At 37.3% G+C, this 12,607-nt stretch overlaps 1 protein-coding gene across 1 annotated transcript; it reads left to right on the top strand.

The window, feature by feature from the left end:
• The first annotated feature begins 5,974 nt into the window (after window positions 1-5,974).
• LOC126595876 (uncharacterized) lies at window positions 5,975-11,299 on the top strand. The gene is made up of 8 exons (XM_050262264.1): window positions 5,975-6,454; window positions 6,554-6,703; window positions 6,796-6,945; window positions 7,036-7,197; window positions 7,506-7,589; window positions 9,018-9,122; window positions 9,204-9,835; window positions 10,426-11,299. Exons 1-8 carry the CDS (start codon window positions 6,007-6,009, stop codon window positions 11,035-11,037), a joined length of 2,343 nt encoding a protein of 780 aa, XP_050118221.1. The 5' UTR covers window positions 5,975-6,006; the 3' UTR covers window positions 11,038-11,299.
• Window positions 11,300-12,607: the final 1,308 nt, after the last annotated feature.

Raw genomic sequence — 12,607 nt, 5'->3', positions numbered from 1 at the left:
TTGACTATCATTCAAGTTGAGTTATCGTTCGACCATTTCCATTGCTAGCACATAATCAAGTTAAGAAGTTACATGCATTCAAGCAGCATAGTTGTATATTCAAATCTAGATATCATGTACTCTAGAGTTAATGGACTTATCTTGACCATTGAACTTTCGAGTGTTCTTATAGCTTTCTCGACATGGTTTCTCTTAAAATCCGTGAAGAATTCACGATGGATCGACTCAGCTAAAATTCAGGCTCATGTTCATATCGGTTTTGATCGGAACGTTGGGGGCATAATCTTCTCACAAGCTTATCAGATTTACCGGGAAGAATTCTAAGTGATCTTGAGGTTTGTGCAGTATTTTAGTATGGAATTAGTGAAGGAAGAAATGTATTCTTTGAGCATGGTGATTGTGGGGCCAATTTTTGTGAAGGATTTGAAGCGGTAATCGTTATTCGAAGGAAGTGGTCATAGTGATAGTTCCTTTATTATAGGCTTCGAATCTTGTACATCTCAATCAAGATAGCAATCATCGTGGTTAGTCACGAAAGAAATGTTCTACGGCAAGTGTTTGTCTCTAAAGATTTTTTTAATTATTTCGTTCCGGGACTTGATGGTTCTTATGTACCTGGATGTCAAGGCACTTCCAGTAGTTATGATTGGTGCGTGTTGGGGTAGTGTGGGAACGCGATCGAGGTGTGAATCGAACAATCTAGGCATATTCTAACATGAGAGGTAAAATGGTATTTTGGCATCCTCAGAACTAGTCACTCGCTTACCGAGACAAAAATGAGTTATTAGTGTTATAGGTTGTAGACTGTAATATTGATTGCGTAATTGTTGGGTTCACTAAGTAAGTGGGCAAGTCGGCTCGTCTACGGCAGTAGTTATTGATTGGTTATGGTTTGGACTTGACTCGTGACACACACGCACACTCATTCTCAGAGTACATGACAGTTTGAATACAAAGGTGAGACCCATTTTCATTTCGGTTTTGACTTTTTAGCGAAAATATTTTGATTTACATTATTATATTTATAGATGTATTTTTTACATCGTAAATTTTTGGGTAGTCATTTTTACTTTCGGTTTTACTTTTATTACAAGTATTCTAATTCTATGTTATATATCTATTTTCGACGTTATCTTATTTTCCATGTATATTTTTGAACTTATACTTATATTTTTGACTTTATAGTTTTTATATGAGTACTTCACTGTATTATTATAATGGGGATGGAAGAATGTATGAGCTTGGAGGCATGAAGGAGAACTCATTACAATCCGATCGCGACGGAATGGCATTCTCTTTTATGCAACCTCTCTAACTTGATTTCTTCCATGTGTATATATACATATTTTCTCCCTCTTTTTCGAGTATTTTATGTATAGCAAGTTATTTCAAATTTCAAGGTTGAAATTTTCTTAATGGGGTAGATTGTAACAACCTGCAACTTTCTCTTTAGTAACCGAGAGCACCATCTTTAAAGTTAGAGCACCATCTTGTACACAATTCTGTTTTCTTAAGGGGTAGATAGTAACAACCTGTTTTTAAAAATCCTGTACACCATCCTGTTTTCTTAACGGGGTAGATAGTAACCCTCAACAATACTCTGCAACTTTCTCTTTAGTAACCGAGAGCACTATCCTGTCACACCCCACTTTCCTCCTTCCTCGTGCTCTCTCCCTCCAATATCTTGAACTCTCTCCTTCACCTCTCTTATCTGCAATAGCCTCCCTCTCTAACTATCTTTAAAACCACCGAAGCCAACCACCACCTCCTTTTACAATCAAACAGAAATTCGAAATCACCATATTTGGAATCAACATAGTCTAAAGAATCTTTTGTTGGTCTTGCATGTGAGAATCAAGCCAAGGAAGAAGGAGAACTTAAGCTGCTTCTCTAGGTGCAATTATTCCAGCGAACTCCAAGTGAAAACTCTTTGAGTTTGAGTCCGATTAGAATTAAGATTAATCCAAAAGGAACCCAGGTATCGTTCTCTTGCTCTGCATGTGAATTTTGAGTTGAAATACGAGATTTCTAACCTTTGTGTATTCTATGGTCTTCGTTTCCAGAATCCGGCAAATGGTATCTAAGGAAAATTGTCAAATCTAAGGTCGATTTGACACTCATTTCTCTTAAATCTACTATGAGTAAGTCCCCAAACCTTGCAGTGATGTTTTCTTTGAGTTTTGACTTGTAACTCATGAATTTTGGAATGAGACCACCCCCTACAAAGTCTCGGTGCAATTCTGCAGTTTCCAGGGAGACTCCGGCGACCCGCAAGTCCAATCAGGTCGACCCGACCAGCAACCTAAACTAAGCGCAACCTATTATCCAACCCAAATCTATTAACCCATTAGTCAGGCCCAAACCCATTAACTTAACCCGGATCCAACCCAAGCCCAGCCCAGCCCAACCCAACCACCCAAGCCCATATCTGACCCAACCCGAGTTTGAAACCCATTTAACACAGTCAGCGCGTGGGCGCTGCCATGGCCGATGTGTGGAGCACACATGCCTCCGCCGGAGGTAATGTACTCCATCGCTATCCACGGTGGTGTCACCGACTTTTCCGACCAACTTTTTGGCAACCCAACTCGGAGTATGGCAGCATGTGCGGTGGTGTGTGGCCTTCAGGGCCACCACCTCGTGGCGACGCGTGGGGGAACCAGAGGTCCCTTCTTAGATTTTTCGACGTGCCAAATTAGAATCCGCTGTCCGTTTTCCCAAATTCTATCGTTCTAGTAGAGTTTTACTAATTTGTCTCTAATTGTGGTTAGGTGCATTGGCTGGAAGTGACCCCATCTTCCCTTGTTTGAGTGGCAACCCGATAGTGGAATAACTATGAATGGACCCCTTCTCAAATTGAATATTTTATAACTATCAGTCTAGCATGCATTTCATATTTCAGGATTTGAACATGTTTTATATTATGCCTTATGGATTTCTACATTTATGGTTACGGAGAATTGGGGATTATTTAAATTGCTTTTACGAAATATTTATGATTATTGAATTTACATTTTTCTAAAGGTTATGAATTATTGGTTTTATACGTATGAAATTCGGTGGATTTACGAATATGAATTAGCATGGATTTATTCGATGAGTTTTCGAGCCCTGATGTTTTGGCATGAGTTTTTGAGATATATTTTTCGTAAATATTTGGTGGGTTATTATACAGCACATCCACACAACATGGGTATGTAGACGTCTATGGCCATAGGACACAGTTGAGGATACTTATGTTATACCCCCAGCTTCACTGGCGAAACCAGTGTCGGACAGCTTCACTAGCCACGGCTAGTGTTGGTGTGTGATGTTATATGTATATGTTTCTTCTCTGGCATCACCCAGAGTTGTACAATTTCACCTTCAGGTAATGGGGCCTACCATGTTTCTTCACTAGCGTAACCTAGTGTCGTACAGCTTCACCTTTAGGTGATGGACATGTACTACCTTCAGGCAACTATGATACCCTTAGACATTTCAGTATTGATGAGATTTATGGATTTGCCTTTGGGCAACGACAAGACCATTATTGAGCTTTGTTTTGCGCATACTTGTTTTACGAATGATTTCATGGCATGCTAGAGTTTTCAAAAAACTTATTATATGTAGTATTATATATGTTTTCAAAATAGGGGGTTAGTATGTTCCTAAGAAATCGGTTTTCATATTATTAGTATTAACATAAATTATGGTCCACTCACCTTTTGCTTTTGCCCCCCTCAGGAGTTGGAAACGAGGCATTCGAGTCTTCTCAGTGTAGGTCTCATTCCTTGGTTCAGATCTTTGGTGTTTTTCTTGGTTAGTTATATGCTCTGAACACGATTCGGCATTGGTGTTTTATATTCTATTGACATATTTTTTTTTATTCATATGCATGTTTAAAATGGCTTCATCACCCTTGGGTGTCTGCCAACACGTGCTTATCCTGATATTGGGGGATATCGGAGTTGGGGCGTGTCACAACCCACTGACAGTAGAACCCCATCCTTAGTGTAAATTGACCAATCTGCCCCCAAATTCTATCTGTTGGATCTTAATTAAAGCAGGCAAAAGGGTAATTTGGTCTACCAACTAGGCAGCCCACTTTGAGCCCAAAACCCACCAGCCCAAATCAGGCAACAATGGCGCAACCCTAAACCTAAACCTATGGACACAATTACCCTCTTAACTTTTAATAATTACCCTCCAACGTAGACAAATTTGGTGGCTATGATGTAAATAAGGCAAAACCAAGGGTTAATCATTTGACTGTAGCTAAGCTACAGTCAAATGCCTTCTCAATTTTAGAATAGATAATTTCCCAAGCCTTTTGAGTTGTCCAAAGAGGTTGTAAATGGTTTATATAAATCATGTTTGTTAATCATTGTAATCATCTTTCAATCTTTCAATCAATTAATCAAATATTGTTTGGGATTTCCGTCAAAAACTGGTGGATTCTAGATTATCGTTTCTTGAAGGATATTGCGTCAGAAAGTTAGCAAAATTATTTTACAAAATTTGGTTACAAGGACAAGTCTGTTGCAAGGAAACTTTTCACGAACTATTCAATTTGTTGTAGGATGTTTTTTAATGAGGATAAATTGGAATTAAGTACACTTTACAGTTGATAGAGATCGAGATTTTTCCATAGTTGCTACGATTGTTTTCTTTCATTGCCAGCTTCAATATAATGTTATCTTTGGTTAAAACCTCGAAGTTGATATATGACAGATTGGGAGAAACACAGTTTTGTGGTCGGTAAATGTGATACAAACAACATTATTGACTCTTTCCTTGGATATAAACAGTCTTGTCCCCCTCTTGAGCACAACCGCGCTCTTTTGACGTCCAGTTTTTTGACCCCTCTTTGAATCAAGGTTGCCAAATCTCTAGGTATACAAAATTCGACTAATTACTTGTTGGACGGACAAAGAATAACTAATTTGGCACTTCTCCAACAGAAAACTAGATGATATTTGCGACATCCAATGCTCAGTTACCTTTGATAACCTTTCTTTTTATTTTCTTAATCTAGTTTAAAGCCTGTATTAAATTATGATTAACAAAAGTAAAGGGAGTGTGGGTTGTTCGCAACTTAAAGGGGTTGATTGAGAGCAAAAGGACGACTTGAAGGAGAAGAAATTAGGTTAAATAGGACGGCGACGGAGCAGTAATCCGACAAACTTTCAGTAAATATCAAGCTTTCTTGTTTTTCCTCGAGACTAATTACCTTTTACTTTTGCACACCGAAATTTAGTACACTTTGGTTAAAAAATGGCAAAGAATTAAAGACGAAACAAGTATCTTAATTCTTAAACATATTTTACTATATATGTTCTTTTTACTCGTTTTTAAAACTATGAATAGTAGAGTTATGACAATAGTCACTGACATTAGTTGAACGTGATGACATGATTTAATGGATAGTGTCATGTTTTATTTTGGTGTAATAAAACACTTTACACTACAAATACAAATCCAAATCCCTCATTTTTAATCATATTCCATCTAGATGAAGTCTCCATATACTAACAAAACTATTTGCGCCACAGTTGCTAATTATGCCGTGCGTGACATTCATATTCATGTTAGTAAATATGGTTCAATTGGCAGCACTTCAAACCATATATGATTGCTGTGTCACGGGATCTGCAAGTAAATATGGTTCAAACCGCTCAGCAAGTGTCCAGCACTAAGTGAAAACATGCACCGATATTGTCCCTAACTTAACCATTTACACCCGAATACCCAGAGTCCCAATAGACCTTAATTGAGAGGTTTTCAGAATACAATAAGAAGTAAACCACCTACATTTGAACTTTATTATATTGTATTATATTACTATTGTACTTCTTTGATGTGCCACTCGCTTCAGATCCTTATTGTATCGATCCAACTTACGCCAACAATGCTATCAGATATTGCATCTCATGGCAGTATAAATAAGCTGCAAAACTAGAGAAACAAGCCATCAATTAAGCCATGGCCTTAGAGGAGGAAGTAGATAGCTTGTTCGAAAGCGCCATGAAAGGGCAGTGGGGAAAGGTGGTGGAAGCCTACAAAAACAGTTCCAAGGCTCAAGAGGCCAAGATAACCAAATCAAAAGAGACTGCTCTGCACATTGCAATTGCAGATGGCCAAACAGAAATCGCAATCGAGTTGCTCAGCATCATTTCCCTCGGAGGAAATGCATCCAAAATATTCAACTTGGGGAATGAGAAAGGCAACACAGCTCTCCATCTGGCTGCCAGGCTTAATTACGTGCAACTTTGCGAAATCATGGCTACGAAGGATCAAAACCTCGTCTCCGTACGCAACCTGGACGGTGAGACCCCTCTCTTCTTGGCAGCTCATAATGGCAACATAAAGTCTTTCCTTTGTCTTCATTTTCACTGCCAAGAAAAGTTCCATTCCTTTAGAGACAACAATGGTGATACCATTCTCCATGCTGCTATCTCTGGTGAATACTTCTGTAAGTACACTCCCCTTTAGCCATCTGTGCTCCAGACTGACCGCAACTAACTATCCTAAAAATAAAAATGCCATTCATTCTGTACTTTTGTTTTGATAGGTCTGGCGTTTCAGATAATTCGATTGTACCCGGAACTCGCTAACTCTATGAATGAAAACGGTTTATCTCCGCTGCATATTCTGGCCGGAAAGCCTAATGCATTCAAAAGCAGTACTCGCCTTGGAATAGCTGATGAGATTATATACCGCTGTAAGATATTCTAACTAAAGATGTAAATTATCTTTTTGTTCATCGTTGCATGATCTTAGATTTAAACCGAACTTTTCGATTTCATTTGTCAGGTTTGATCATTGATAATCTCAAAATTGAAGCATATAATCATGAAGCTTGTCTGCACAAGGCAGGAGAACAAAACAGTTTGAAGTATCCGGCAAACTACGAAACTTGCATGAACTTCTTCCGGCATCTGAGAAGTCTGTTCAAAGTGTTAAGTGGGTGAATCTTGTCAAATATTTATGTTGCATTAATTCTCTTCACCGAACGTTTGCACTACAGGTCTAATTCAGTTTCTCAAATTGTAGCGAAATCACGGGGAAAAAAGAATTGTACCCAAGCTTTGCGCGTATACTGGAATAAACTGCGCTGCTCACTCCCTCAAGCTAATGGAGGAAACAGAAACAGAAATGGTATCAATGCAGCTGAAGATGAAGAGAATCCACGACCAATGAGCAGCTCAGTAATAGGTAAGCATCCTACTTGAGGGCACGTTTTGGGATCGCTTATGTAGGAATTACATTTTATTTTTTCTTTTGGAAAAACTTATGTAGGAATTACTTTTGCTCACTAGAAATGCTTTCATTAGAAACAAGTTCAAATTTTGTTAAAGTGCTTCCTGAAGAAGCATCTGTCTTGAAACTGCTTCTACGATCCAAAACACTTTAAACGTTTTCTGCCAAACACAATCCATCCTTGTGAATCTTCCGTCAGCGACTCTGCCAATATACGAATAAGTTAATTACTTTCATCTGATTAGTTATCCCAATAATTGCAGAGGCAAGTTCTGGAGCATCATCTTCTGATATCAAGTTAGAATCCAAAGAAATATTGGATACAACGAGTTCAAGATCAACTGATGGTAAACTTCTTTACCTAGATAGGGTCTATATATTATATACAATGTATATTATATAATTGTAAGTGCATAACATTGTCAAGTAATATAATAATAAGTAGAGTGTTCTTCCCACAAAAGTCTGATTAATTTAAATTTACTATCATGATAAATAAGACAAAAATTATGATGACAAATTAGATATGCAAAGAAACTAAATGCAAATAAATATGAAAGATGAATGAAAATAAAGCATGGTATATAAATTATTAAGACGCCGACTTAACCTAATTAACCAATCCCACTCGAAATCTATAGCATATGAACTTAGACATGTTGACAGTTGATTTTTTCTAATTTATTTGATAATCCCTGTACAGGCTCCTTCAAAAGTATTCCTGACTAACAACCAATTCTTTTCCAATCAACGAATATAGAAAGACCAAGAACCAATTACGTACTATGGAAAATCCTCAAGAAAATAGAATGTTAGTTCAATTCTTTTCCACTCAACGAATATAGAATGTTAGTTCATTCTTTGCACTCATTCAAGACATGACATTCGTTACAAGAAGCTATATATTAGATATCTCATTCAGATCTCAACTTAATTCTTCTAATCAAACAATTATTGAACAATTAATTGCAAGCATTAAAAACAGTAACAAATACTGAACAAATAAGAAATTAATATAATTATAAACTTGGAGTATTCATGGCTAGGCTACATCTTAAACCCTAGCAAAATGAATTTAATTAATTCATGAAAATTTAAATAAAAACATGATAGAATTTGAAAACAGAGAAAAAATACACCTAAATTTCAATTACGAACTCCAATTTATAGAATGAGTAATTTCTATACCTTTCCGAGATCAACTCCCCCAAAGAAGTAATCATTTTGTGTCCTTCATTAAAAAGATTATGGAAATAAGGTCTCCAGATGTCTTGAACCGCATTCTCTGCAGCTAAAACATTTCCATTCTCATCATTGATACACCTTACCTGGTTCAAGTCTCTTGTCTTCCTTTCCCTTGCTCTAGCAAGTTATAGACATCCAACTCGTCTTCTTCTCAATTTTATGCCTCTCATAGTTTCATTGGTTGTATTTTGTATAAGGCTTTACATTCCTACTTAGCCTTAACCTTTTACAATACCTCCTCCCTTCGACCACCAAAATTTCTTTTGATGTGGAGCAAAACTCTTGAACTCTCCTAATATCCCTTTTGCAACTTTTCATTTACAATTAACCATAGAATCTCATATATGATTAGCATTCCGTCTGTATCCGACATTTACCACAAAAAGTTATTTAGAATGAAACAGAACAGTCATATATGCAAACATATATTTGTGTTTGAACTAATGTACCCTCGAATTTAGCTCTACTTTTGTAGAGAGTTTCATGAATTGTACGGCACTCCAGAGTTGATCATAACCTTTCTGTTGCAGATGCAAACCAACCAGAAGGAGTGAAGGCGTTTCCACCGAATTATGCCTCGTTTGTTTTGTTTTGGAAGCTTATGATGAAGGCCTTGCTCATCATTCTGGGAATTGGTCAGTGTCAAACTTACGCTTCCTTTAATTACATATTTGTTTTGTCGATCGTAATGTTTGTTTCTTGAATGGAGAATCCAGGAATTTGGAAGATAAAGAAAATCCAAGAGAAGAAAGAGCGACATATATGGGCTAATCAGGTCATGAATGAACTCGTCCAGTGCACTTCTTTATACAAGTATCAAAATACCGGCCAAAATCCCAACGAAACTCACCCAAGCAAACATAAAGAAGAGTCTGAAGTTCCTAATCCCACCTTGCTAGAGCAAACCCCCTCCTCATCCTCATCACCAGATCATGTACATGATCACGAGCCTGAGCTCAACAACAGTAATGATAGGAAGCACAACAAGATCTCGAGAGACAAGAAGAAAGTAACTTATGATGAAGCAGATAAAAGGCAGACACCTATATTAATTGCAGCAAAGATGGGAGTGACCGAAATAGTAGAAAAAGTCCTCGACAAATTTCCAGTGGCTGTCCAGGACGTGGATTCCGATCAAAAGAATGTTGTGCTCTTAGCTGTTGAGAACAGGCAACCCCATGTTTACAATCTCTTGCAGAAGAGAAGGCTACTAAAAGAAAGCTTGTTGCGTCAGTTGGACAACCAAGGTAACAGCGCATTACACCTTGCCGCTACATGTGGACAGTACCGACCTTGGCTTATTCCGGGCGCCGCATTGCAAATGCAATGGGAAATCAAGTGGTACAAGGTAGGTTACTATTATTGATCTCCCATATATACTACAGTATTTTACAACTCTTCACTTTGGTAGTATTGCAATATGGATGTATATGTTGTCAAACTGTAAATGTAGACTGCACATTCAGATAAGAATCATGTTAATCACTAGTCTATGTTGAAATAGTACATGGAAACAGAACATTTTCGTTCAATTATATTATATAGCATTTGCCTACACACTTTGTGTGTATGAACACATTTTTTTTTAAATGAGAAGGAGAGAGGGTGAGAGAGAGAGAACGTGGGGGGAGTGGGAGGTTTTCGTTTTTCGTTTTTTTTTTTTAAATATTGGAGGTATTTTAACATCATCTGTAGGTTAGACTTCAATATAAAAAAGTAAAATTTGAGCCTGTGAAATTACATTATTGCCCATCAATTTTTTTTGTGTGATAGAAGAACAAGTAGTAATTTCACCCTCTTTTGGTTGACAAAGAGGGTTTCATTAATTAATAGAGATTACCGGCATTTGGTTAATCTTTGATGCTAAACTTCAAGCAAGTTTTTGAAGTATCTGAGCTACATCTTCTAAGAGTACTGTTATGTTAACTGATTGCACAGTTTGTCAAAAGCTCAATGCCTCATCATTTCTTTGCTCGCTACAACAAAAAAGGCCAGACCTCAAAGGAGATCTTCATACATACACACCGAGATCTTATGAAAGAAGGCAGCAAATGGCTTATCAAAACCTCGGAGTCATGCTCTGTTGTTGCAGCGCTCATTGCAACGGTTGCATTTGCAACATCGGCGACTGTACCAGGTGGACTTGATCAGACTACAGGAGAACCAATTCTTAAGAACAAGCCAGCCTTCAGTGCCTTCACCATCTCATCACTCGTTGCTCTCTGCTTCTCAGTAACATCCCTGGTCTTCTTTCTTTCAATTCTCACTTCTAGATACGAAGAAAGTGATTTTTCACTGGACTTGCCTCGGAAACTTTTGATAGGTCTAACATCACTCTTCGCATCTATAGCTTCCATTATAGTCTCATTCTGCGCAGGGCATATCTTTGTCCTCAAACATCAACTGAAATTTGTGGCATATCCATTATATGCGGCAACTTGCCTGCCAGTCACCTTTTTCGCAATTGCACAGCTGCCCCTCTACTTTGATCTCATGAGGGCCATTATCAAGAAGGTACCACAGCGGAGCTACGAGGTCTTTACACACTAGGTCTTCATCAGTTACGGTACCAAGGTCGGTGTTATGCAGCGATGATCTTGAGTGCTTAAGTATGTTTGGTTTCAGGGTGAGGTTTAATTATGTGGAATTATTACTTGTATGTGAACCATTCAAGGAGATTGTGTTCCAAATTTAGATTTTAAACGTTCGTTTGGTTGTTGGGAGAGTGCAGTGCTATAATGGCGGCTGGGTTTGGAGAAGGACTAAGGCTCCACATTTTGTCAAGTTCGAGGACCAAATTTAATAGATTTTAATTCATGGATTAAAGTTACAATTCAATTAAAGTTTAGGGACCATTTCTCTTCATTTACTTTTCTTTTTATTCGATTAAAATTCATGAATCAAAGCTGCAATCTGAATTTTGACTTTTCAACCAACTTTGGTCCAAACGGGACACTCCCCCTCGCCTAAATTAATGTAACAAATTTGAATCCTTCTGCATCCTAATAAAATAATAAAATAATAAAAAATAAAAAAAATAAAAAAATAACTCAATTTGTGTGGTGAGTTTGGTTTACGTACAGAATTGTTTAACAAATTAGTTTAGGATTTAATATGGTACTTGTGGAATGTTCCTGGATGTAAATATTAATATTTAGTGTCAATAGTGGCACCTTTATATAATACATTTGATATTAACTGCAATGAGGTGAAGGAGTAAGTTAAACCTCACAATAATGGCACATTGCAATTCTTCAATGTATATAATAGTTGAGAAGATTTCCAAAAGAAAATGCATCCCATGTAACGTTATGCATCAATCTCATTGATCTAACTATCTTAGATCATTTGTCTCTTAGGTTAATTACATTCATGGAATTCAATTATTGATTATATACATAATACGTAAGAATAGTGGATGACAATAAACATTGTCCCTCCATTAAACTAAATAAGAGTTTAACAGCATAAGTATTTCTAAAGCTGTTAAATCAAATGAGTGTTTTGTTCCTGCCTTCACTAATACAGCATTGATTCAATAACTTCATAATCACAACAAATTACAGCCTAATATTGTTGTCCCTCCTTCCTATACAGCCGCCGCCGCCACCACCTCCTCCTCTTCTCTCTCTCTCTCTCTAAAGGGCAAGAAAAGAAACGAAATGACCAAAATAACCTTGCCATGTAACACCAGTTGAACAAGGCAACCTGGTTCCTAGGGTAAATGAATGAACCAGTTTGATTGAGGACTGACTCAGAATATTTCTCTCAAAACTATTGCGTGCTACCTATACAAGGCTAACAAACTCAATCCGACTTCCAAATCTTCTGCAACTCTCTAAGGACTCGTTTGAAAATACTTTTAGAATGATTGAAAGCACTTTTGATGAAAACGTTTTTGAAACCAAGCTTAAATAAAAATCCAAGTAGATCCTTAAAAAACACTTTTAAAGTGCTTCTTGCAAGTAACCCATGTCCGATGCTTCTTTCAAAAAATACTTTATAAGTTTTTCAAAACCCTCCCCAAAAGCGTTTTCAATCATTTTAAAAGAAATTCCAAACAAGCCTTAACTCTAACGCGCTTTGAAGGACAGCACAATGGAAACAACTAAGTTCTGCC

This window comes from Malus sylvestris, chromosome 13 (genome assembly GCF_916048215.2).
Source record: "Malus sylvestris chromosome 13, drMalSylv7.2, whole genome shotgun sequence".
Taxonomy (NCBI): Eukaryota; Viridiplantae; Streptophyta; class Magnoliopsida; order Rosales; family Rosaceae; genus Malus; species Malus sylvestris.
The sequence above is the reverse complement of the archived record's forward strand: the minus strand, read 5'-3'. Positions and strand labels throughout refer to the sequence as shown.